The sequence below is a fragment of the Lithobates pipiens genome, unplaced genomic scaffold (assembly GCF_037356315.1).
Source record: "Lithobates pipiens isolate NorthernLeopardFrog02 unplaced genomic scaffold, aLitPip1_a1.2 Scaffold_16, whole genome shotgun sequence".
Classification (NCBI taxonomy): domain Eukaryota; kingdom Metazoa; phylum Chordata; class Amphibia; order Anura; family Ranidae; genus Lithobates; species Lithobates pipiens.
In genome coordinates, this window is record NW_027507748.1 from 22,827,683 (window position 1) to 22,853,322 (window position 25,640).

At 44.1% G+C, this 25,640-nt stretch overlaps 1 protein-coding gene across 4 annotated transcripts in view; it reads left to right on the plus strand.

Moving 5' to 3' along the window:
• LOC143981667 (leukocyte cysteine proteinase inhibitor 1-like) overlaps positions 1-25,640 on the plus strand; it is a 40,025-nt gene that overhangs the window by 12,580 nt on the left and 1,805 nt on the right. The window contains exons 3-4 of one of the 4 annotated variants that reach the window (XM_077479667.1): positions 10,388-10,540; positions 10,628-12,868. The exons of 2 other annotated variants lie outside the window; for them this stretch is intronic. In XM_077479667.1, the coding sequence (XP_077335793.1) occupies positions 10,388-10,540; positions 10,628-10,681 (207 nt within the window). In that variant the 3' untranslated portion in view covers positions 10,682-12,868. Of the gene's footprint in view, positions 1-10,387; positions 10,541-10,627; positions 12,885-25,640 lie in introns of those variants that run through there. One more of the 4 variants, XM_077479665.1, reaches the window with a different exon arrangement.

Consider the following 25,640-nt stretch of genomic DNA (forward strand, 5'->3'; position numbering starts at 1 on the left):
GATTATACATTGGGGTGTCTGCTTTCCAAAATGGGGTAATTTTATGGTAAATTCCACTGTCCTGGTACTCCAGGGACTTCAAAGTTGTAATAGGTGGTTGAGAAATGAGATGCGTCATTTTGGCTCGTAGAACGTCTGAAGGTACTACATCAATGTTGGTGCTCTGTATGTGGCCAGGCTGTGTAAAAGTCTCACACATGTGGTATCGCCGTACTCGGGATAAGTAGCAGAATGTATTTTGGGGTGTAATTTGTTGTATGCATATGCTGTGTGTGAGAAATAACCTGATAATATGACAATTTAGTAAAAAAAAATAAAAAAATATAAAAAATCTTCATTTTGCAAAGAATTGTGGGAAAAAATTACAACTTAAAAAAACTCACCATGCTACTTACTTAATACCTTGGGATGTCTACTTTGTAAAAAGGGGTAATTTGGGGGGTATTTGTACTCTCCTGACTTGTTAGTGTCTCAAGAAATGAGATACACCTGATGTACTGAAGGCCTCATCAGAAGTGATCAATTTTCAGTGATTGGCATCATAGTTTGTAGACTCTATAACTTTCACAAAGACCAAATAATATATACTAATGTGGGTTATTTTTACCAAAGATATGTAGCAGTATAAATTTTGGCAAAAATTTATGAAGAAAAAATGACTAATTAGCAAAAATTTATGACAGAAACCAAGAAAATAGGATTTTTATATACAGCTTACCTGTAAAATCCTTTTCTTGAGAGTACATCACGGGACACAGGAGCTTCATTACATAGTGGGTTATATAGGCACCTCTGGTGATTGGACACTGGTTGACCCAATTAAAGAGAATTCCTCCCCTATATAACCCCTCCCATCAGGGAGGCACCTCAGTTTTGTAGCAAAGCAATAAGAAACCACGTAAAACCCAAGAGGGGCGGGAGCCCTGTGTCCCGTGATGTACTCTCAAGAAAAGGATTTTACAGGTAAGCTGTATATAAAAATCCTATTTTCTTGATCATACATCACGGGACACAGGAGCTTCATTACATAGTGGGATGTCCCATAGCAATGCTCAGGTTGAGGGGAGGGAGACACAGATCATGAATCTAGACCGCCAGGGACCTGAGGACCTAAACTGCAGCCTGCAGTACACTGCGCCCAAAGGCGATATCCTCCTGCCCTCTGACATCCACCTGATAGAATCTGGTGAATGTGTGGACTGATGACCAAGTCGCAGCCTTACAGATCTGAGCCAGGGAGGCCTGGTGATGCACTGCCCAAGAAGCACTTACAGCCCTAGTAGAGTGCGCCTTCACCTGAAAAGGAGGAATCTTCCCCTTTAAGTCATAGGCCTGAGAAATAACTTGTCTGATCCACCTCGAAAGAGTGGACTTTGACGCTGCCTGACCCCTTTTAGGGCCTTCTGGCAGAATAAATAAACAGTCAGTCTTTCTTATCTGAGCAGTTGCCTGAAGATAAAGACTGATTGCTCTAACCACATCTAAAGTGTGTAAGGATTCTTCCTCTGTGGACTGAGGGTTTGGAAAAAAGGATGGTAGGATTACATCCTGATTCAGGTGAAAACCTGAAACTACCTTAGGTAGAAAGGACCTGTTGGGACGCATGACCACTCGGTCCTTATGGATAATTAAATAGGGCTCTTTACAGGAAAGAGCTGCCAATTCTGATACCCTTCTAGCCGTGGATATGGCTACTAGGAACACCAGCTTCTTTGTCAGGAGAGTTAAAGAAGCCAGATGCAGAGGTTCAAATGGTTGGGCTTCTAAGGCCGAGAGAACCAAATTCAGATCCCAAGGGCATACCGGAGGTTTGACTGGCGGTCTCATCCGCATAGCCCCCTGGATAAAAGCCCGTACTAGGGAATGTGATGCAAGCGATCTTTGAAAAAAGACCGATAGGGCCGAAATCTGCACCTTGATGGTGCTTATGGCCAAATTCATTTCAAGGCCTGATTGGAGAAAGGCCAAGATTCTGCTAATGACATACCTTCTAGGATGCCATCTCCTGGGTTCACACCAGGAAACATATGCCCTCCAGATCTTGTAATAGATACGCCTGGAGGCCGGTTTTCTGGCATTGACCAGAGTGGAGAGGACTGGCCCCGAAAGACCACGGCCTCTCAAAATGTGGGTCTCAGCAGCCAGACCGTCAAATTCAGACTGCGTAAAGCAGGGTGGTAAATTGGACCCTGTGAGAGCAGATCTGGCCGGAGAGGGAGGGTCCATGACCTGCCCACTGCCAACTTCATGATTTCTGCGAACCATGGTCGCCTGGGCCAAGCCGAGGCCACTAGAAGGACCGGCTTCGTCTCCCTCTTGACCCTTCCCAAGAACCTCGATAACAGCGGGTTCGGGGGGAAGGCATAGATCAGATTGTACTGATCCCAGGGAACTGTCAGAGCATCTGACCCCTGAGCAAGTGCATCTCTTGTCCTTGACACAAAGTTGTCCAGTTTCCTGTTGAATCTGGACGCAAACAAATCCACGTCTGGAGTGCCCCACTTGTGACATATGTCTTGAAACACATCGGGGTGCAGAGCCCATTCTCCTGGGCACAACTGCTGGCGGCTGAGATAATCTGCCTGCCAATTCTCCACTCCTGGAATGAAGACTGCAGAGAGGCACGGAACATGCTCTTCTGCCCAGACAAGTATGCGATTCACCTCCTTTTGGGCCACCAGACTTCTGGTACCGCCCTGGTGATTGATGTAAGCCACTGCGGTGGCATTGTCGGACTGAATCCGAACTGGGAAACCTCGCAGTCTGTGAGACCACTCTCTGAGTGCCATGTAAATTGCCCGAATCTCCAAGACATTTATGGGCAGCAGACTTTCGGTCGCAGACCATTTTCCCTGCGAGCATGTTTCCTGCAACACGGCTCCCCAGCCTGTCAGGCTGGCATCCGTGGTGACAATCTTCCATGAGAGGGGAAGAAAGGTTTTGCCTTTCAGCAAATTTTTGGTCTGTAACCACCAGACAAGACCTTTGCGTGCCCGAGGGGATAAACGCATAGGAAGATCCAGGGATTGGGGCTTCCTGTTCCAAATCGCAAGGATGCATCTTTGCAGGGGCCTTGAGTGGAACTGGGCAAATGGAACGGCCTCGAAAGAGGCGACCATCTTTCCCAACAGTCTCATGTACAACCGAATGGAGGAGAATCTTCTGCCCAGAATCAGGCGCACTAGATCTCCAATGGCCAAGGCCTTTGGCTTTGGAAGGAACACCCTGCCCTGAGCGGTGTCGATAATCAGACCCAGGTAATCCAACCTGGTGGTCGGTTGTAAAGACGACTTTTCTAGGTTTATAATCCAACCTAGGCGGCCCAGATGTTCTAGCGTTTTGGTGACGCTGCGACTTAGGCATGTTGCAGTTCTCTCTACGAGAAGCAAGTCGTCTAGGTAAGCCATGACGGCTATGCCCTGAACTCTTAAGATTGCTAAGAGAGGGTCTAGAATCTTCGTGAAGACTCGAGGGGCCGTGGCTAGGCCAAACGGCAGGGCCACAAATTGAAAATGGCGCTGCTCTACCGCGAACCTCAGAAACTTCTGGTGTGCGGGAAATATTGGCACATGGAGATATGCGTCTTTGATATCTATTGATGCCATGAATTCTCCTCCTTGCAGGGAGGAGACCACAGTGCGTATTGACTGCATCCGGAAGGTCTGGATGTGTAGAAACCGGTTTAAGTCTCTCAGAGCCAAGATAGGTCTGACACTTCCGTTTGGTTTTGGAACGGTGAAGAGATTCGAATAGAAACCTGAACCCTGATCTTTCGGGCTCACCTCTACTATCACACCTTGGGATAGTAATTGATCTAAGGCCAGAAATAGCGGTTTCTGCTTTATCGGATCCCTGGGGATCCTTGACCTTAGAAAACGGGAAGGTGGAATCTCCTGAAACTCTAGCCTGTAGCCCAGAGATACTGAAGAGATCACCCATTTGTCCTGAATCTCTACCCGCCAGGCGCCTGCAAACTGCAGGAGCCTTCCCCCCACTCGGCCGAGCGGGGGCGCCCCTTCACAAGGATGTCTTGGAGGTCTGCTTGGCAGGCTTCCGCCCCCAAGTCTTTTTCTGTCCCTGGGCTCGGCCCTGAGGCTTTGCAGCCGAGGAGGGCTGAGAAGGCCGTCGCCACTGTTTAGAGCTCGACGCTTCGGGAGAGAGAGTACGCCTGAATGAAGGACGTTTACTCTTCTTGACTGGAAGGAGTGTAGATTTACCTCCCGAAATATTTTGGACGAATTTATCTAATTCCTCTCCAAACAACCGTTCCCCTTTAAACGGGAACCCAGTCAAATGCTTTTTGCATGACATTTCAGCAGCCCAATTTTTTAGCCATAGAGCCCTACGCATGTGTACCAACATGAGGGACAAACGTGATGCTTGTAGGACAGAATCCAAAATCGCATCAATTATGAAACATAAGATGTGAGGCATCTCTGCATATTTCTCTACTTCCTCATTAGGAAGGAGTTCAAACATCTGTTTAACCTGTTCCTTAAGGAACTGGCACAACCCCACGGCTGCGACTGTAGGTTGCACCACAGCGCCGGCCATGGAAAAGGAGGCTTTTAACAAGGTTTCCAGCCTTTTGTCAGCTGGGTCCTTAAATACCTGCGCATTATCCAAAGGACAAGTTAGGTTTTTATTCACACAAGAGATAGCCGCATCCACAGATGGGGCCCCCCATTTCTTGGTGAAGCTTTCCTCCACGGGATAATACATAGAAAACCTCTTGGGAGGAGCAAACAGTTTATCGGGATGTCCCCAGTCCTTATACATCAAGTCAGCCATTAAAGGATGAATTGGGAAGGAACAAGCAGTCTGTGGAGCTTTCCTGACTCCCAGGGAAGAGACAGAGGATGTAGCGACTTCAGCAGCTGGCATTCTGAACGTGGTACGCACCAATTCAGTGTAATACTGCACCTGCTTTCTGAGTGCCTGGGAGGAGGGGACTGACTCCTCATCCTCTGACTGATCCGACTGCTCATGATCCCTTTCCAAAGATAGGGATCTCTCCTCATTTTCAGAGCAGCTGTCTGAGAGAGGGATTTCAGCAGAGGGAGGGGATCTACCCCTTTTCTTGCTATCTTTTAGGGAAGCAGAAATAAAATTCATTATCCTCCCTTCAAAACTCTCCAATGAAGCCCTAAGGGAGTCCTCAGTGACATAGACCGGGGCTGCGACATTAGGAGAGGCTGCAAAGCCTGAAAGGGGCACTGACTCGTCTTGAGATGCAGGCTCCACTCTTGCAGAGGGGGATGGTAATCTGCATGCACTTTTAGAACCTCACCCATCACGGCGGGTATTGTTAGCCAACCTTCAGGCGTATCTGGGAATCTTACGAAAAGATTCTCCTACCTGGGCCTTGTAAAAAACTCTGCCAGAAACTTACGGGCGCCCTGAGTAAACAGTACCCCAAGTCTGGTTGTCCCAGAGTCCAGTCTTCCAATGGAGAGGACTTACAGGCAAAACCTCGTGTCTTCGGCAGACGAGGCCCGGGTACCATACCATCTTGGGAGTCAATTATCGGCCCGAGGTATGGATCCGGTTTGTTGTAGCCCTTCGGCCCTCGCCGGGACCCGCATAGAGCTAAGTTTTACGTGACCATCGACCAGACACTGGCGAAAAAACTGAGGTGCCTCCCTGATGGGAGGGGTTATATAGGGGAGGAATTCTCTTTAATTGGGTCAACCAGTGTCCAATCACCAGAGGTGCCTATATAACCCACTATGTAATGAAGCTCCTGTGTCCCGTGATGTATGATCAAGAAAAATGCATTTTATTCACAAAATTTACGTTTTATTTTATTTATAGCACAAAAAATAAAAAACCCACTAGTGATTAAATACCACTAAAAGAAAGCTCTATTTGTGTGGAAAAAAGGACACAAGTTTCATATGGATACAGTGTTGGATGACTGAGTAATTGTCATTCAAACTGTGAGAGCGCTGAAAGCTGAAAATTGGTCTGGTCAGGAAGGGGGTGTAACTGCACTGTATTGAGGTGGTTAAAGACACTGTTCATTTCTCCTTTTTTGAACTTTTTATTTTTGGGTGTAAACTTATAACAACAACATTATTGTATTTTTTAGATTTTAGTTTTTAATCTACAGGAGGTTGTTTAGTGTTGGTACCCCTTGTTATTTATTTTACTTTGTATTTTGGAAATGTGCCTGCCTGCTCACAAATAAACTCTACTTTTTTAAGGAAAACACATTACACAAGTATTTCATCAAACAAAAATAACATTTATTTTTTTTGCTTGAAAAGAAAACTAGGAATGCAGCACTGGAGAAATGTATTAACTTTGGTGCAGCCTTTGGCCCCCAGGACAGACATGACTAAATGAGATCTAAAAAAATTGGTGGCCTGAGGAGTAGATATCTCAGGGAGAGAAGTCCGCTCCTGAATTCCTAGAGAGCAGGAAATTCAGATGCCCAGGATGGTGATCATGAAGAGGCTGCATCTTCTGGCACAACAGACTCATCCCAGGCCATCACTCTCTGGTCTTCCTTTGGGACTTCCCACCAGGCATCCTTCCAGGCTGTGGCTGGGCTCCTCTAGCTGGGGCAGGAGAAGGAGGGCGTTGTTGGGCCTCCTGGCTGCCACTTGCCACAGCCTCCCCCCGACTGAGGTCTTCCTGTGTATGAAAAGGGGACATAGTTTTAGTTTTTTGTTCATCAATCACAACATTTTGTGCTCCTGGCTTTTGCTATTTGACTGTTACCAAATAGAACAGACTATCATTCTGACACCAGCATTTTTCTTTCCCGTCCCAATCATTTTTGGTCACTACTGTCTATTGAGACGTAAACCACTTGGAGAAATCTCAACTTACTGATCAATAAGAACATCTAATCTAGTTAACATCATTAAATGTAACACAAGAAATATGTTCAACAATGCAATACCTGTCTCAAGCTGGGCCCCACCATATGGTGCTGCCTGGGTGGCCCAGGTTGGTCATCAGAAGCCTCAGCTCGGGGTGAAGGATGCCTTGGAGGAGCCTGGAGAGTGGTGGCCTGAGTGGTGGCCTGGGTACCCCCTGGTCTAACAGAAAATTCAGCCTGTCAAAGTGCACCATCCTGGGGTAGTAAACAGCATCTGGATCTCCTGCTCTCAAGGACTCCAGGTGCTTCTTCCTCTCCCTGAAATATGTAAGCTTCATGGCCACAATTTTGCGATTCAGATATGTCATGTCTGCCATGGGGACCCTGATCTCCACCAAAGCAAGAAGTTTCTCCAGTGCTGCGTTCCTCTTGGATCTGTCATAATAAAATTTGTTCTGGAACTGCCACAGGCAGGGCATCTCCATGTAGAGCTCGAGGAAGAGCCCCATAAAGTTGAGATTGGTGAATGGGTCCATTTTCTCTGCAAGACACAACACAAGACAAACCCTCAAATACTAATAATGCAATTAAAATCCCTCCTAATCTTGTCCCAACAGCGGCCTAGATACAAGCAGTCTAGTCTAGTGAAGCACAAATTAAAAAATGTTACCTTCGTTTCGACGTTCGCCGCGTTCGTGCCTCACACTCTCCTCCCAGATCGTACGGACGATACACATGTGTAGCGTTTTATATACAATACACATGCGTGAAACTCCGCCCGCCCCTGACGTTCTTTCCAGACTATTCCCCGCCCCTTCGCTTCCCACACAGTGGGGAGAGCACATGGCAGAGAGAACGCAGGTGCGCAATAATAGTTCCACTAATGAGGAGGAGGGTGAGGAAAGCCCGGAGCCTGAAACGTCCCGATCCAGGAAGACAAGATTTAAGGCCTCAAATACAGTGGTGTGAAAAAGTGTTTGCCCCCTTCCTCATTTCCTGTTCCTTTGCATGTTTGTCACACTTAAGTGTTTCGGAACATCAAACCAATTTAAACAATAGTCAAGGACAACACAAGTAAACACAAAATGCAATTTGTAAGTGAAGGTGTTTATTATTAAAGGTGAAAAAAAATCCAAACCATCATGGCCCTGTGTGAAAAAGTGATTGCCCCCTAAACCTAATAACTGGTTGGGCCACCCTTAGCAGCAACAACTGCAACCAAGCGTTTGCGATAACGTGCAATGAGGCTTTTACAGCGTCCTGGAGGAATTTTGGCCCACTCATCTTTGCAGAATTGTCCTAATTCAGTTACATTAGAGGGTTTTCGAGCATGAACGGCCTTTTTAAGGTCATACCACAACATCTCAATAGGATTCAGGTCAGGACTTTGGCTAGGCCACTCCAAAGTCTTCATTTTGTTTTTCTTCAGCCATTCGGTGGTGGACTTGCTGGTGTGTTTAGGATCATTGTCCTGCTGCAGAACCCAAGTTCGTTTCAGCTTGAGTACATGAACAGATGGTCGGACATTCTCCTTCAGGATCTCTTGGTAGACTGCAGAATTCATAGTTCCTTTTATCACGGCAAGTCTTCCAGGTCCTGAAGCAGCAAAACAGCCCCAGACCATCACACTACCACCACCATATTTTACTGTTGGTATAATGTTCTTTTTCTGAAATGCAGTGTTCCTTCTACGCCAGATATACTTGGACACACACCTTCCAAAGAGTTTCACTTTTGTCTCATCGGTCCACAGAATGTTGTCCCAAATGTCTTGGGGATCATCAAGATGTGTTGTGGAGAAATTGAGATGAGCTTTGATGTTCTTTTTGCTCAGCAGTGGTTTTCTCCTTCGAACTCTGCCATTGCAGGCCATTTTTGCCCAGTCTTTTCCTGATGGTGGAGGCATGAACGCTGACCTTAACTGAGGCAAGTGAGGCCTGCAGTTCCTTGGACGTTGTTGTGGGGTCTTTTGTGACCTCTTGGATGAGTCGTTGCTGCGCTCTTGGGGTAATTTTGGGCGGGCCGGCCACTCCTGGGAAGGTTCACCACTGTTCCATGTCTTTGCCATTTGTGGATAATGGCTCTCACTGTGGTTCGCTGGATTCCCAAAGCTTTGGAAACGGCTTTATAACCCTTTCCAGACTGATAGATCTCAATTACTTTCTTTCTCAATTGTTCCTGAATTTCTTTGGGTCTCGGCATGATGTGTAGCTTTTAAGGATCTTCTGGTGGACCTTACTGTGTCAAGCAGCTCCTATTTAAGTGATGCCTTGATTGTGAACAGGTGTGGCAATAATCAGGCCTGGGTGTGGCTAGAGAAATTGAACTCAGGTGTGGACAACCACAGTTATAGTATGTTTTAACAAGGGGGGCAATCACTTTTTCACACAGGGCCATGATGGTTTGGATTTTTTTTCACCTTTAATAATAAACACCTTCATTTACAAATTGCATTTTATGTTTACTTGTGTTGTCCTTGACTATTGTTTAAATTGGCTTGATGTTCCGAAACACTTAAGTGTGACAAACATGCAAAGGAACAGGAAATGAGGAAGGGGGCAAACACTTTTTCACACCACTGTATGTCTTTTGGAGAGATGTTGGAGATGGTCGACATATTGAACAGGACCGACTATGATGGGAAGTATGGACCTTACCCAAACCCAAATATCAGAAAGGCCAAGATCATGAATAAAGTTGTGAAGAGTCTTAAGCCCCGTACACACGAGAGGACTTATGTCCGACAGACTTCCGAAGGAGTTCCGTCGGAGTTCTGCTGGAATTCCGACGGAGTTCTGACAGACTTTTCGGCTGAGCGGACTTGGCCACACACAATCACACTAAACTCCGACGGATTCGAACGTGATGACGTACGACTGGATTCGAATAAGGAAGTTCATAGCCAGTAGCCAATAGCTGCCCTAGCGTCGGTTTTAGTCCGTCGGAATAGCATACACACGAGCAAATTTTTCGAAGGGACCGGATCCGGCGGAGTTCCTTCGGAAAAATTTGAAGCATGTTCCATATTCTAAAGTCCTTCGGACTTTGGCGAGTCAAAAGTCCGTTGCAGCCCACACACGATCGAATAGTCTGACGGACTCAGTCCGTCGGACTTTGGATGTTGAAAAGTCCGCTCGTGTGTACGGGGCTTTATGAAGAAATTTGGGGTACGCCGATCCAAGGATCAACTGAGAAAATGCTGGTCAGACCTGAAACTGAGGGAGCACGAGCAGTACCTAAGGATCAAGCGTGTTCTTAAAAAAAGTAAGTAGTTGTCGTGTGTTCATATCATTATTCTTGCTTGCATACATGCTCCATGTGCTTGGATTTCATGTTGTGCATTTTAAAATGGCCACTTTCAAGGTCATGGTTTCGTTCGTTCGTTCGTATGAAACATCATTCTGCAGGGAAGTATTCCAGCTTAACAAAGTGTCCCCAATAATGTTCTCACCTTGTAACTCGGCCCAAAAAAACAATTGGACAACACTTCCAAGCAATGTTTCAGATTCCTATTTATGCCCTCTGTGTGCTAATTAATCTTTGTTTACATTCTCATAGGGGAGAGAAGACTCGGCAAGTATGAGGACACCAGGGACAACACCCCTCCCAAAGAAGGGCAACTTCCAAAAGAAGAAACAGAGGAGCAGGAGCAGGAGGAGGAGGAGGAAGACGGAGAGATCGTGGAGGTTGGCCAAATTGTCACCACAACAGGTGAGTGTCGGAGAACACAGCTTCCAGTAAGCTCACCAATATATATCACCATATTTGGATTACATGGTGTGTTTTTTTTTCTTCTAGGTCATGTGGAGGAAGATTCCCGATCTTGATTGGGGAGATAATGGTGTGCAATAGGGATTTGGAAATTGTACAACAAAACATCAATGATGTTAAAAATAAAATGAAGAACATCATTGATGTTTTGGGGAGAGTGTGAAAAACGAAAAAAATAGATAGGGTTTTATTTTTGTTTTAGAAAAAAAAAAGGTGGATTTAGCATAATTCCAAATTTGGAAGATGCACACAGTGTGTAAACATGTGCCATCTCCCATCATGGGGGATCAATGTACATGTTTTGTGGAAAGTGGCTGAGATGAAGGGGTTGCAGCCCCAAAGCATGTACATTGATCCCCCATGATGGGAATTAGCACATGTTGACACACTGTGTGCATCTTCCAAATTTGTATTTTTCAGGGGTGACACCCCATGTGATGAAGGCAATATCAGCCCAGTTTGTACATACTCAGGTCTGATATTGTCTTCACTTTTCCAAGTTGAACTTTGAAAGTTCCTGTGTTCTGTATTTTACGGTTTGATACATGCCTGTTTACAAAAAAAAACAACTCAAAAATAAATATGATTAAACTCGGTTTTGGATACCCAAAATATCTTGGTTGTGTTGTAAAAACCTTTACTAAACGCACATATGAATGTACTTGTATTAAAAAGTTTCATTCTCAACAATGTGTGGCTTCCTTTTTCATTGGGCTTACAATGTATTTGTAGTGAAATTTGAGTTTGTGCTGAGAAGGAGTGTGATTTACTAAAGGCAACTCCACTTTGCACTCCAAGTGCAATTTCAGGTGTACTTTTGCAGTGCACTTGTAGTGCATAGTGGATGTGCCATTAGTAAAAAGCACCCACAGTGATGTGTAAATTTGGACAATCATGCCATTTTCCTGCCATGGTGCTGAAAATGAGCATGATTTAGATCAGTAATGCACTACACATTAGTTAACAAAAACAAGGTGTGTGTGTAGCAGACCCACAACATAATTCGATTATCTGAAGAAGAGATTGTCACCTCATCTCGCTCTGAACTTGGGTTTGCACTGTTGCTGAAAAAGGCACAACTTGTCAAAAAATGGCAAAGTGGGAGGCCACAGTCTGCCATTCCTGTTGCGTTGAAGGACACTGTGTAGTGACACAAGAAAACAAACTAGTAATTTGACAAATCAACATTGCATGCAGATTAGACACCCACATTTTTGAAGACAATTAGTATAACATTTTTTTAAATTAGTACTATTTAAAGCCTAAAGTATAAGGTCCCCTTATGAGAGTCCTAACCCCCCCATCCCCCCCATCTGATGGGCCCTTGATAAAAAATGAGGGGGATGTTTAGGAGAGGTAACCCTCTCCACTTGATTGAGAGCTGAATGCCTAAATAATGTGTGATATCATCCCGGCTCTACCCAAACATTTACAGCAACTGGCGTTTTTTATTTTTCTTGGGGCCAAAGTTACGATAGCCAAGGCCTGGAAGAAACACACGGTTTCCTTTAAGATGTTTAGAACTAAGGTAACTTGGATTATGGTACAAGAACAAGTAGTGGCCAAATGAAACGACAAAACGGAGAGATTCCGGTTGATCTGGGAACCTTGGGCAACAATGTGTAATATTTCTCTTATTCCGGGGGTGCGGCCTGGTACTCTGTCATCCGGGGCAGGTAACACTTGAATAGCATATTACATTCTCTCTTCTCCTCTTTCACATGTTTTCTCTCTTTCCTCCCTCGTCATCTCCCTTGGTGTACCGTGATGTGTCCCGCATGGGGTCCTAAGAAAAACAGCAGCCATGCTATGGGCTAGTTAATCGTCCAAAATTCCTATCGGCATCCCAGGTAGTTGAACCCTGTAGGGATGGGATGGGAGTACCCTGGTTTTGGTGGGCGGGCCCAACCCCTGGTCTGCAGCTTGATCCCATTTGGGGCGCCAGGGGGCCTGAGGCTCGTGTGCCTTGACTGGACATACTCCATTTAGGGGAATTGACTAGATGATATGGGTCCAGGATAACACAATTGATATACCAACATATTGCCTGATTGTTTTACAGGTCTGTTCTGTTATGTTATTGTCTAGATCTATGTTTGTCTAGATTGGCTATATATATGCAAAGGTGGATTTTGCTTGTTTGTTTTAAGGAATGTTCATCTTTATTGTTCTGATGAAAATCTTCAATAAAAATTATTGAAATAAATAATGTGTGATACTTTGGGAAGCCTCTCCTTAGTTACACTATTGGCAGCCCACCGGACGGGTAAGAAGTGTCATAATAACAAAATGGAAGGACATTTTGACATTCTGCTAGTACATAGCAAGAAAATTAATGTGTTTAGAAAATAAAACTAGCATTTGAAAGTATTGAGGCAGGCCCTTACACTACATGCTTTGGTGAATTGTTCCATAAATGTCATCATGAAAAAGATATTTAAAGTGTGTATTAGGTTGGGTCAAGTCATGAGATAGAAGATTGCTATCAGCTGAGGTAGCAGTTGGGGAGAGGGGGGTTCCTAATGAGTTTGGCACAACTCCAAAAAACACTAAAAAGGTCACTTTGCATGAATTGAAGCACACACATGACATTTGTAGAGATTTTAGGGGGGGCGTGACAGGATGTGCAGAGCGGAGTGAGTGAGTGCGTGAAGACGCTGTGTGTGTCTCCCTCCCTGGCCCCCATGGCGAAAGCGCGGTGTGCTTAAAAAATTACGGCCGGGTGCAGCAAGAGGAGGGTCGGAGCTGAGCAGCTTGGCAGCATAGCAGGACGCTGGACGGGAGGAGGAGCGACGGCTTTGCATCACCTTGGTGTGTGGAGATCTCGGAGATGCTCGCTGACCCCCGCTGATTTCCGCTGATTTCCGGGTTCCGTATCCTGACGGCCGCAGAGAAGGACGAGCCCACGAATACTCCCGACCAGTGCCGAACCCCTCTGACCGAGAGACGCCGCTCACAGTATCGAGTAGTTCCGAACGCTCCCCCGCTCCCCGGTAAGCCGCGACAGGAGGAAGGAGGTAAGCGGCGGGATTGTGGGGGAGGAAGAAACCGGCAGACTGAGGGGCATTGCAAGCGGAGGCTTGGTGGAGCAAGTAGGGATACAGTGAAGTCCGTGGGCCGGTAACAGTTAAACAGGCACCGAAGGGGGTAAGAAAGTCCTGTATCCCCCTGTCAGTTTTTTTTTTCTCCCCCTCTCCTTCTGGATGTTTGGATGCCCGGACTCTACCGCCCTGTGTGTGAGACTGTTATAGGAGGAAAAAAAAAAAGGGGAAACAAACCCCCGAACATTTTGTAAGCAGTGTTCAGGAAAATCAGACTCTGGGAACCTGTGATCTGTGGACTGATTGTGAGTCCTGCTCAGTACTGCGCTAACGTAACAATTGAACAACTATATGTATTAATTGAAGGACGGTGTCTGGGTATTAACGGGCTGAACGGTACACGAGCTGATGTGAGCAAAATAAATGTTTGTGGTGTTTTGAAGCCTAGAAAAACCAAGAAAACAGGAAGAGTCTGTGATACCTGAAATGTACATTGGGACACGGCTTTTGCCGCATTTAAGGTTTATTGTTTGGTGGGCGGCAGGGTTAAAATCCTTTTAAACTGTGCTATACCCAGGATTGTTCTGAAGGAAGCAGCGAGAAAGGGAAAGTAATATGCAGCACCTGCGCTCAGCAAAAGAAAGGGGGGAAAAAAGTTCGCAACAGTCCGCCACAGCAGCCAAATTAGAACAATATGCTCATAACCCGGCACAGTCTTCTCAGACTCCTGCAAAAAAAGGACAGTCAAAGGTGCAGCAAGGTGTAATGACCGAAAGGAAAAGTATGGGACAGTCAAACATTAATATTAATACGCAGGCTGGAGCAGGGGCAAAATCCTCAGTAAATAAAAATGCGGATGCAGGGGAACAGTATACAGAAACTATAACAGGCGACTCCCCCTTGATAGAAAAAGAGCCAACTATAAAGGACGTGCTATTGGCCGTAAATGCATGTAACATCTCTCTGAAAGAACTTTGTAAACAAATGAAGGGAGTGAAGGAGGATCTACTAGTGGTAAGGCAAGACCTACAGAAAGTGGTGGAAAGAACGACAGAACTTGAGACGAGGACTAGTAGATTAGAAGATGATACAACCTTCTTAATTAAAGAAGTAGAAGGCTTGAAGGAGCAGTTTAGTAGTTATAGAACAAGAATGGATGAAATGGAAAACAGGCTCCGGAGGGACAATGTGCGAATAGTGGGACTTCCTGAAAAAAGCGAGGGTGTAAACCCTGCTGAATTTATGGAGCATCTTTTGGTTGATCTGTTCGGAAGGGAGGCTTTTTCGACAACATTCTCTATAGAGAGGGCACATAGGGTACCCTTTAGAGCCCCACCTGAGGGGGGGCGCCCTAGGCCATTACTGATGAAATTACTCAATTATAAGGATAAAGTGGTGTTATTACGGAAAGCAAGGGAAATGGGGAATGTATTGTATAGGGGTGCTAGAATTTCATTATACTCTGATTTTTCCCCAGAACTCCAGAGAAAAAGGGCAGAGTTCTTTCAGGTGAAACGCAAGCTACAGAAGCTTAGTGTGTCATATGCTCTTCTTTATCCGGCAAAGTTACGGATTAATGCTCTAGGACATACTCAGGTTTTCTGCTCCCCAACGGAAGTGGAAAAATGGATAGAAGAAAATAAAGAAAAATTTTAGCCCCTGGGGACCGTGGACAGGAGGGTGCTGGGAAGATAGGAAGAGCTGGGGGGGTATAGTATGCATGGTTCTTTTTTTTTTTTTTTTTTTTGTTGTGTGAAAGGGGGGGGATGGGAGGGAGGTAACACACAGCGAGGGTAACAGGTGTGGGTGGTGAATAGGTTGTGAAGAGAGTGGTACGTGGTCACTAATAGCCCCTTGGGTAACACCTGGGAAGGTGGGGGAGGGGGTAGAATGGGAAGGGAGGGAAGAAAAGGGGGGAGGTTGAGGGTGGGAAAAAAATATATGTTTGCACTAAAAGAAGTTCAGGAGATAATCCAAATAAAGAAAGGATATAAAGTTAGGGGTGGTAAAATATGGGGTGGTAAAAAACAAGGAAAATCTGTTGGTTTCACGGGGAAAAATGGTAACAAACAATTATATAGTATAATTCACGTTAAGAGACACATAATATATGAAATAATGATGATGTTTGGGAAATTTATTATTATACTGTGGTTTAATAATAGGGGAGGTTGGTATAATTTAATTAAAAGGGTGGGAGTGGATCCTAGCAGTGTTTTCATAAGACTGTTCAGCTTATTCTCTCTCTATCCTGCTCCACTTCCCTTTTTCATCTATTGGTGTTAATGCAGGATGGAAAAATTAAGGTAGGCTCCTGGAATGTGAGGGGCCTGGGGATGCAGGTGAAACAAAAAGCGGTGCTTTCAAGGCTGGAGGGATATGGAGTAGGGTTGGTATGTCTGCAGGAGACTCATTTAAATAGAGACACAATATACCGGTTGCAGAGTAGAAAATACCAATCTCAATACCATTCTGTTTACTCGACATATAGTAGAGGGGTGAGTGTCCTGGTAAGAACGGGGGTGAATTTTGTATGTAAGCGGGTTAGCCTGGATGAAAAGGGTAGATACATTTTCCTACACTGTTTAATTGAAAATAGAGAATGTATGTTGGCAAATATTTATATTCCCCCACCATTCAAAATGGAAGTGCTTTTTAAATTACAGGACTTCCTAGTTGGGATAGATGGTGTTCCTATAATAATAGTAGGGGATTTCAATACGGTTTTAGATATTAAAGTTGATAGATTCCCAGAAAAAAAACTGGTGGAATCGGTTGGGCAGGGGAGAATGGGTCAGTACCTGGAAGAGGTAGGACTGCTGGACTTATGGAGAACCGGGAATCCAGGAGTCCGGCAGTATAGTTGTCACTCGGTAGCGCATTCTACACTATCCAGGATTGATATGATACTGGGGAATGACCTTGCCCTACATATGGTGGAAAAGATTGAATACCAGCCCAGGGGGATTTCAGATCATTCTCCAGTGATAGTAGCATTGAAAATGAGAGAACGAAGGGTACAGAGGGCGTGGAAATTGAACCCGCTCTGGTTAGAACTAATAAAAAAAGAGACGGAAGAACGCCCTGAGAGAATCCAGTGGGAGCTAAAAGAATTTCTAAAAAAGAATCGGGGTACAGTAAGGTCAGGGATCCTATGGGATACTCTGAAAGCCTACCTGAGGGGTCTGCTGATCCAATCAATAGCAAAAATAAATAGAAAATCCAAGGAGCAGGAGGTAAGATTAGGTAGAGAAGTGCTGGAGGCTGAAAGAGATTTTATTAGTGACCCCATCCAGGGTAAGAAAAAAATTTGGTTAGACAAACAAGAAGAATTTAGGTTAATAACCCTGAAGAAAGTGGAGCTACAACATATGTTACATCGGCAAGTCTCCTTTGCTGAAGGGGAAAGTATGGGAAAAATGTTAGCACAACTGGTGAAGAACAACATGGGCCCCTCCTCAATCCCGGCGATCAGGACAACCGAGGGAGAAGTTATAACTGAAACTGGGAGTATATGTCAAGTATTTGGAGGATACTATAAAAAACTTTATACTGCACAAAAAGTGGGGATGGATGAGCAGATGGAAACATTTTTAGGCCACCTAGAGGTACCATGTTTGACACAAGAAGAAAGAGAAGAACTGGAAGCCCCTATAACCCTGAAGGAACTTCAGGAAGCAGTTGCGAGTATGCCAAATCAGAAATCGCCTGGGCCAGATGGGCTACCGATTGAAGTTTATAAAAACTATGGCGAGATACTGCTTCCTGAGCTTCTGGAGATGTTAAGAGGAGCATATGGGGAGGGTAAACTGCCACCATCAATGATGGAGGCAGTTATAATCTTGCTGTACAAAGAAGGAAAGGACTCACTAGATGTAGCAGCATATAGACCAATCTCTCTCTTGTGCACTGATACAAAGATACTGGCCAAGGTTTTAGCGATTAGGCTTAATCGAGTTATAGCAAGATTAGTTCATACGGACCAAACAGGGTTCATTGCCAATAGGTCAACTAGTATAAATATTAGAAGAGCGTTCTTGAATCTTCAGATCCCAACGGATAATGATACCCCGGGGGCAGTTGTGGCATTGGACGTAATGAAAGCATTCGATAGTGTAGAATGGGGTTATATATGGAAAGTCTTGGAGAAATTTGGCCTGGGTCCTTTTTTTATAGGATGGATTAGGATGCTATACGATAAACCTAGCGCTAGATTAAAAATTAATAACGAGTTCTCTGATAAAATAGAGTTGGGGAGAGGGACGAGGCAGGGGTGCCCATTGTCGCCCCTGCTCTTTGCGTTGGCTATAGAGCCTTTGGCATGTGCAATTAGAGCAAACCGGGAAATAGTTGGATTTTTGAGAAAAACGGGGGAGGAAAAAATCTCTCTCTATGCAGATGATATCCTGTTATTTCTGGGGGATATGAGGCACTCGTTGCCAAAGGCAATAGGATTGGTGCAAGGGTTTGGAGGCTTTACAGGACTGGAGATTAATTGGGAAAAGTCGGAATGTCTTCCGTTAGACCCAACTGGTCAACAAACAGCCCTGGGAATCCCCCAAATGGCAACAGTAGATAAGCTGAAATATCTGGGAGTAACCCTGACAAGGGACCCTAACCAGTATATAAATTATAATCTAGTCCCATTATTGGTTAAGTTTAAACAAAAAATTGCTATATGGAATAGAATGCCTCTCTCGGTGGCCGGTAGATGCAACCTGATAAAAATGATATGGATGCCCCAACTTTTATACATATTGCATAATTCCCCTATATGGATTAATAGATGTTGGTTTAATAAGATCGAGATGTTGTTTAGGGAATTAATATGGAAGGGAGGACAGGCTAGATTGAGGTTGCGGATGCTCCAGCTACCGGGAGAGGAAGGTGGTTTCGCAGTCCCCCACCCGGAGTGCTATTTTTGGTCATCCCAATTACAACAGTTAGGGGGAATAGAAGAGGTGAATGGTGGAACCCCAAACGGGATATTAGTATTAATAGGCTCCCCGCATAGAACGTTGATTGAGACCCTGGAAGCGGATTCATTCCAGTATAGATGCCCCACAGTAAAAATGATGATAAAACTATGGGATATAGTTAAAAAAAAAATGGGATACAGTAAAATAACAAAGTTTACACCCCTTTGGAATAATAAGAAGCTACAAGAAATATGGCGGGTTGGAAAAATTGTAGAATGGGAAAAATGTGGTATTGTAAGGTTGAGTCAGCTATATGGAGGTAGGGGTATTAAATCTTTTGAGCAATTACAAAAAGAATTTAAGTTACCACAAAAGTCTTTTTATGCTTATATACAAGTAAGGCACGCTTTAAAGACCCAGCTTGGAAACGTAGTATCAACATGGGAAGAACTGTCCCTGTTACATCTAGTAGCACAAGTAGGACCCACTAAAGGATTAATATCTAAATTTTATGCCCAGTTGGGTGCACAGATTAATTGTGAGAAGAAAGGGAGGGTTGAGAAGGGGAAATGGGAGCAAGACATAGGTAATATAACACGAGCGCAGTGGAAAAATATTCTGGAGGCATGTCCAAAAGTCTCAGTCTCTCCCCCCCATAAGATATCTCACTTGATGGTAATAAATAGAGCTTATTATACCCCCCAGAGATTATTTAGATTTGGTAAGAGAGCAGATGATTGTTGTTCTAGGTGTGGGGGGATAGGAAATTTAATACATATGCTCTGGAAATGTCCTAAATTATTTAGATATTGGGAAGGAGTGGTAGAGACACTAAGCAGAGTCTTTAGGACGGTAATAGAATCAAACCCCATAGTGTGTATCCTGGGATATAGAGACGAGAAAGCAGAGAGAAAGGGAGTAACTATCGTAATTCTAAGATGCCTATTTCAAGCTAGAAGAATGATTGCTAGAAGATGGCAATCAAATCTAGCTCCTACAATAGAGGATTGGGTGAGCGCTGTAAACGAATATCTATGTAAGGAGAGAGCGGTATATGCAAAACGGAATAACCTAAAAGAGTTTAACAGAAACTGGCGAGATTGGTTAGTAGAGATGCATACCCCAGTCTAAAACACATTAGGAAAAGGGAGTAGAGAAGGGGGGGGGGATGGGTACTGGGTGGGGGTAGGGTAGAGGGTAATAAAGGTATTAGAATTACTACAACACATTACAACACATGTATGTTACATTGAAGGTTAAAAGCACAAATATATACACTTGAGAGGGGGAGGGGGGGTTGTAAAGATATAAAGGGAGGGAAGGAGGGAGGGGGGTATATTAATAGGAAAAATGTTGGAAGAGTAAAAAGAGTCGAGGAGGGATAAAGGGGGTTATAGTACTGTCTAGATAATGTTTTCATTTTCCCTTTTTTTTTCTGTTCTTCTTATTAAATTATACTCGTTGTATGGATGTATATTTATTGCCCCCTTCTTCCTGGCACTTTAAAACCCAGACTCCTGGCTGGAAGGAATATGTAATGAACTGTTGGCAATGTTATTTGAAAAAGGTGTTTTGTATAGTCTGAAAATTTAATAAAGATTAAAGTTAAAAAAAAGAGATTTTAGGGGGTGTTTAGGGAAAAGCAATACTATGGAGCTGCCAAAATACATTGTCAAGTGACTAGACTCTATTTTTAGGGGCCAAGAAGAGCATGGTGGGGAAGTTAGTGAGGCAAATCCGCATGAGGACAAAGGGGCAGAGCATATAAATTAGAGCATATTGCAATGATGGTAATTAGGGAATGAGGAAAGAAATGCAAGACATTAGCAATCATGAAATACATAGAATGTGATATTTACGGTTAAAAATTAGCATAATATAGTCCTTCAGCAGGAGCTGAATGATGGCAGAACATGTCTCTGGAATAATGATCCCCAGAGCCTGGGGGGAGATGGCTGTAGAGAACTTGAGGTCCTGAAGGTTCGTCTACGTCCTCATCATACAGTTTGTGCTGTGCAGGGGTTCTTACTTTGACTTTGACACAAGCCCTTTGTCACAAGAACCCCTGCACAGCACAAGCTGTACGATGAGGACGTAGACGAAACATGTTTGGAAAACGGTTGGCTGGTCAGAACGGACACCAGAAAGCAATGCTAAACAGCAAGGCCTGAAAGGACGACCTGAATAGCAGAAGCAAGCAGACAATAAAAAATGCCTTTCAAAGCGTACTATACCAAGATAGAGTCCACAATGAGAAGCAAATACTTAATGACTGCACGCACTGATTATCAGATACGCAAAGACAAGCAGAAACTGAAGAGCAGTAGCGATCTGAATCACTAATCTGAAAAGCGCGAATCGTCTTTCACCAAACTTCTACTAAAACACGAGATCAGCAGAAGGAGCCCAAAGGGTGCCGGACGTGGTGCTGAACTTCCTTTTTCTAGTCCCGCCATACACGGCTTATGTCACCGCGTTCTTGGCAACCGCAAAATCAGACAACTTGGCTGACCATGTGTATGCAACAGTTTCGGGCACAATCCGTCGGACTCAATCCAACGGGCAAAATCCGACGGGTTTGGTTGCCGAAATCTCCGACTGTGTGTACGTGGGCTTAGAGTGGTGCAGGGCTGCAGGCTGGAGAAAGTACTTGCTGGCATTGGATCAGGCTAAAGATTTTGATCGGGTCAATCATGAGTGCCTATGGCTGCTTCCTGGCAAGTATGGCCTGGAGGGGGGCTTTATTGATTGGCTGAAGACCTTGTACAGAGGAGCTGAAAGCTTCATGCTTGTGAATGGTTGGATAGGACGGCTCTTTGAGGTTGTGCGTCAGGGGTGTGCTTTGAGTCCTCTGCTTTATGCGTCCCTATCTATCCATTCATCCAGAAGTTAGAGAGCAGACCATTGTGCGGAGTGCCTTTGGGCATTCCTGGTGAGCATTCTCTGAGGGTCATGGCCTATGCTGATGATGTATCTATTTTCATTTATGTGACAGAGGCGGCAGAGGAGGTGGTCTTGGTGATGGAGCAGTATGCTGAGTATGCTGAGGCATCTGGCTCAAAGATCAATCAGGATAAAAGTGAAGTTATTTGGATGGGTGAGAAAGGTGATGGCTTCAAGCTTCTGGACGTCTTTTCAGAGCCCTGACTGGAAATTAAAGTTTTTTTTTTTATTGTATTTTTATTGAAAATATAAAGATAACAATGACACAGTATCTTATGCTTGCATAAGTGCACATGTAGACAGTAAGTCCATCATATAAGGCAAATCAAAAACAGAGGGAGAGGGGGGAATGGTGAGGGGGGGAGAGAAGGGAAGGAAAGGGGAGGGAAGAAAGGGGGGGGGGCAGGATAATTCAGCACATTCAGTATGTCTTCACAAAAATTAACAATTATTTGCGGTACAGATCAGCAATCGTCACAATCAAATAGGCATAGAACAGTGAGCAGGGAATGTGGAAATTTCATTCCTTTAGAAGGGCATGAAATGGTGTGAACGGTCAATTTGAGCCTTAGACTCAGCGTAAGAGGTCATAAATTAGTAGTCTATATTAAGCAGCAGTATACAGTTTAGAGTGATACCACAGATCCCAAATCATAGAGAACTGAGGCATAGTGTCATGGACTATGGCTGTAAGCTTCTCCATACGGCCGATATGTTCTAGGTTCTGCAAGACTTGGGGGAGAGCAGGCAAAGTACGGGATAACCACCGTATAGGGATAGCTCTTTTAGCTGCTAACAAAATAAAGGTGGCGAGCTTCTGAGCATGTCTAGAGAGTCCAGGAACCCTAGTAGGAAATACAGAGGGTCTAGTGGAAAGGAAATCTCAAACAAGTCTTGGATGAAGGATTGTATTGTAAGCCAAAATGGGCGGATCAATGGGCATTCCCAGTAAATATGGAAATGGGAACCTATATCCCCTCGGCATCTCCAACACACCGCAGGGGGCGTGGGATCATATTTATGTAAAATTTCAGGCGTTCTATACCAAAAGAGCAGTATCTTGTAAGCCGTTTACTTCTGTTCCACACAGTGGGACGTCTTAGAGACGGCTTCCCATATTCTCTGCCATTGTGGGAGTAGGATGGGGTGTTTTAACACTTGCGACCACTTCCGCATATATGCATGGGAAGATTTCGTAATGGGCACCGATTCATGGAGTATTCTATAAATGTCAGGGATTAAATGGGCCAGGTACGGGCCTTGAGCGCATAAAAATTCAAATGGGGTTGGCTTGTCGAGACAGAAAGTGGGGGGGAAATTAAAGATTTAGGCATCAAATTTGGTCCCGGCGATTATGGCCTTAAAAATTGGGAAAGCAGGCTACAAGATGCTGATGCCAAGGTTGCCACCTGAAAGGATTGGAAACTCTCTTACAGGGAAAGGATTGACCGATCCCGGTATTTCTGTATGTCAGCTTTGTGTTTTGCCAGTGTCTCTCTATGCGAGAATCTACAGCTGTTTCTTCCAGCTGTTATGGGGGAACAAACTGAAACTTGTCAAGAGGTCTGTAAGCTACCTTCCCAGGCAGATGGGTGTTTTTTCTCTGATGTTTTTTTAAACAGAATTTTGCTAACATGCTGGCAGAGGAACCGCCAAGGTGGGTTGGTATTTTTTAGTGCTGGTTTAGGCCTTTTCTGCAAAGCTGGGAGAATGGTGGGCCAGTGAAAAGCCTGAAGTCTGACATGGTGAGCTCCTGCCTTATGTTGCCCCACGCCTGAAAATGCCTTGATAGTGGCAAGTGACGGCGGTAGCACCGTCTGTTAAGATCTTTAGAGACCTTGTTCTCAAAGACCTAGCTAAACTTCCAGAGAAACGCATTCACCACCAACACTTTTCGGATGTAGGACTCAAGTCCTTGTGCAATCGAAAGGACTTGGTCATACGTCCGGCCGATAAAGGGGGTGGGATTTTCAATTTAGACAAAAACCAGTATGAAATAGAAATGTATAGAATCCTTAGTGAACCGGGCACATATAAAGAATTGCCGAACAATCCCACCAGTTTATATAAAAAACAACTCGTTGACCTTATATCAAAAGGTCATGACCATAAGATTTTAAATAAAAAGGAAAATAATTTCTTGATACCCACAGCTCCACGTATACCCACCATATATTACCTACCCCAAATCCACAAAGATCCCGTTAAACCTCCCCGGACAGCCTATAGCGAGTGGCATCAATTCGGTCACATCACATATAGGTCGTTATATAGACTTTTACTTGCACCCTTCAGTCATAAAGACTCCATCATATTTGAAAGATACAGGCTCCACTATTAGACTACTAGAGAACATCGAAGTACAGGAGAATTACATTATAGCCACAGCAGACGTGGCGTCCCTATACACTTGTAAAACACATGAAAGGGGCATAGAGGCTGTTCGCCACTTTTTGGATCGGGAACACTCTCTGGCACCCTTTCAGTGTGAATACCTCATTGAACTTTTAGAATTAGCTACCAGATATAGTTATTTTTGGTTCAATGAACGTTACTACCTCCAACAAAGGGGCGTAGCAATGGGGACCAAATTCCCTCCCAGCCTTGCGAATCTCTTCATGGCCAAGTGGGAGGAGGATGTCGTCTATGCCCAACAGAACCCATCATTGGTCCTTTGGGCAAGATACATAGACGACACCCTCCTCCTGTGAAGTGGCACTCGAGAATCTCTTGGAATGTTCTTTGACTGCCTTAATTCTAACGATAGGGGTATCGTACTGTCGTACGAGGCTAGTACAAGTAAGATACATTTTATATATCTGGAAATTGAGATGGTTGATAACCACTTCAGATTCCAAACGTAGTTTAAGCCCACAGACCGTAATGGTTTTGTCCCTATAGACAGTTGTCATCATAAATCATGGCTGAACTCAGTTCCACGTAGCCAGTTCCTGAGGCTCCACAGAAATTGTACCAACAAGGATACATTTAACACACAGGCTAACATCTTAAAATGGCGTTTTCTTTATAAGGGGTATGATGATAGGTCTTTAGATCTAGAACTTCAGAGAGTGGCGAACTTGGATAGAAAATCTCTCCTTGTAATTAAACCTAAACAAAAACCAGACGAGAACTTTAAATGGGCCATGCTGATGTAATTTTCAACGCAATCCAAACAAATTAAAACTATTGTCAACAGACAGTGGAATGTTCTTAGAAATGACGCTATTCTCAGCACGTCACTACCTGAGTGGGCTAAAATCATTTTTAGGGGAGCACCTTCTTTGCATAACCGCATAGCACCAAATATAGTGAACCCGCCAGTTCGTTCTTCCTTTTTTTATGTTCTTTGGGGAGACGCAAAACTTTAGAATTTACATCAACTGTAACAAATAAAAATATAAGATCAAACAATTTTGCACTTGTAGCAGCAAGTATATTGTATATTTAATCACTTGCCCTTGCGGCCAACAGTATGATGGCCGCACGATCAGGATGTTTTCCGTGAGAGTGGGTGAACATATTGCTCTTATTAAAAGCAAAGATTCTAAGCATACTGTCCCCAGACATTATAAAGAATTTCATAACAGTAATCCATTAGGTTTACAATTTATTGCCATCGACAAGTATGTTCCCCCATGGAGAGGGGGTGCTATGACTAGAGGAGTGTGTTGTTTAGAGACGTTCTGGATCTATGAGCTCCAGTCCTTCTCCCCTTTCGGAATGAATGTGGAGTGGGACATTAATGCTTTCATTAATGAGTCTTAGGAGTGGTAGTCATTATTGATATTTTCATATCGATTTTCATCTTCTATACAATTTAGTGGGCGTTTTCTCTTCCTTTTTATTTATTTATGTTTTGTGTTTGAATTTGGTATTATAATTTTTCATTCAGTCACATTGAATTATAATATATGTTTTTTGCCTTTTGGCTGTATGTATCTAAACATCACGATAAGATTATTACTATTGTAAAACCTCTTTAAAAGAATCCATCTCTGACATATGTCCCAAAACTTTTGACACATTGTATTTGGGGTTTTAAATTATAGTCGGCTGTCCATAGTTACTAAACTCTGAAATAATATCCCTTTTGCCCAATCACGACCCAGTGGCTGTAAATTGCAAGTCTGGGTT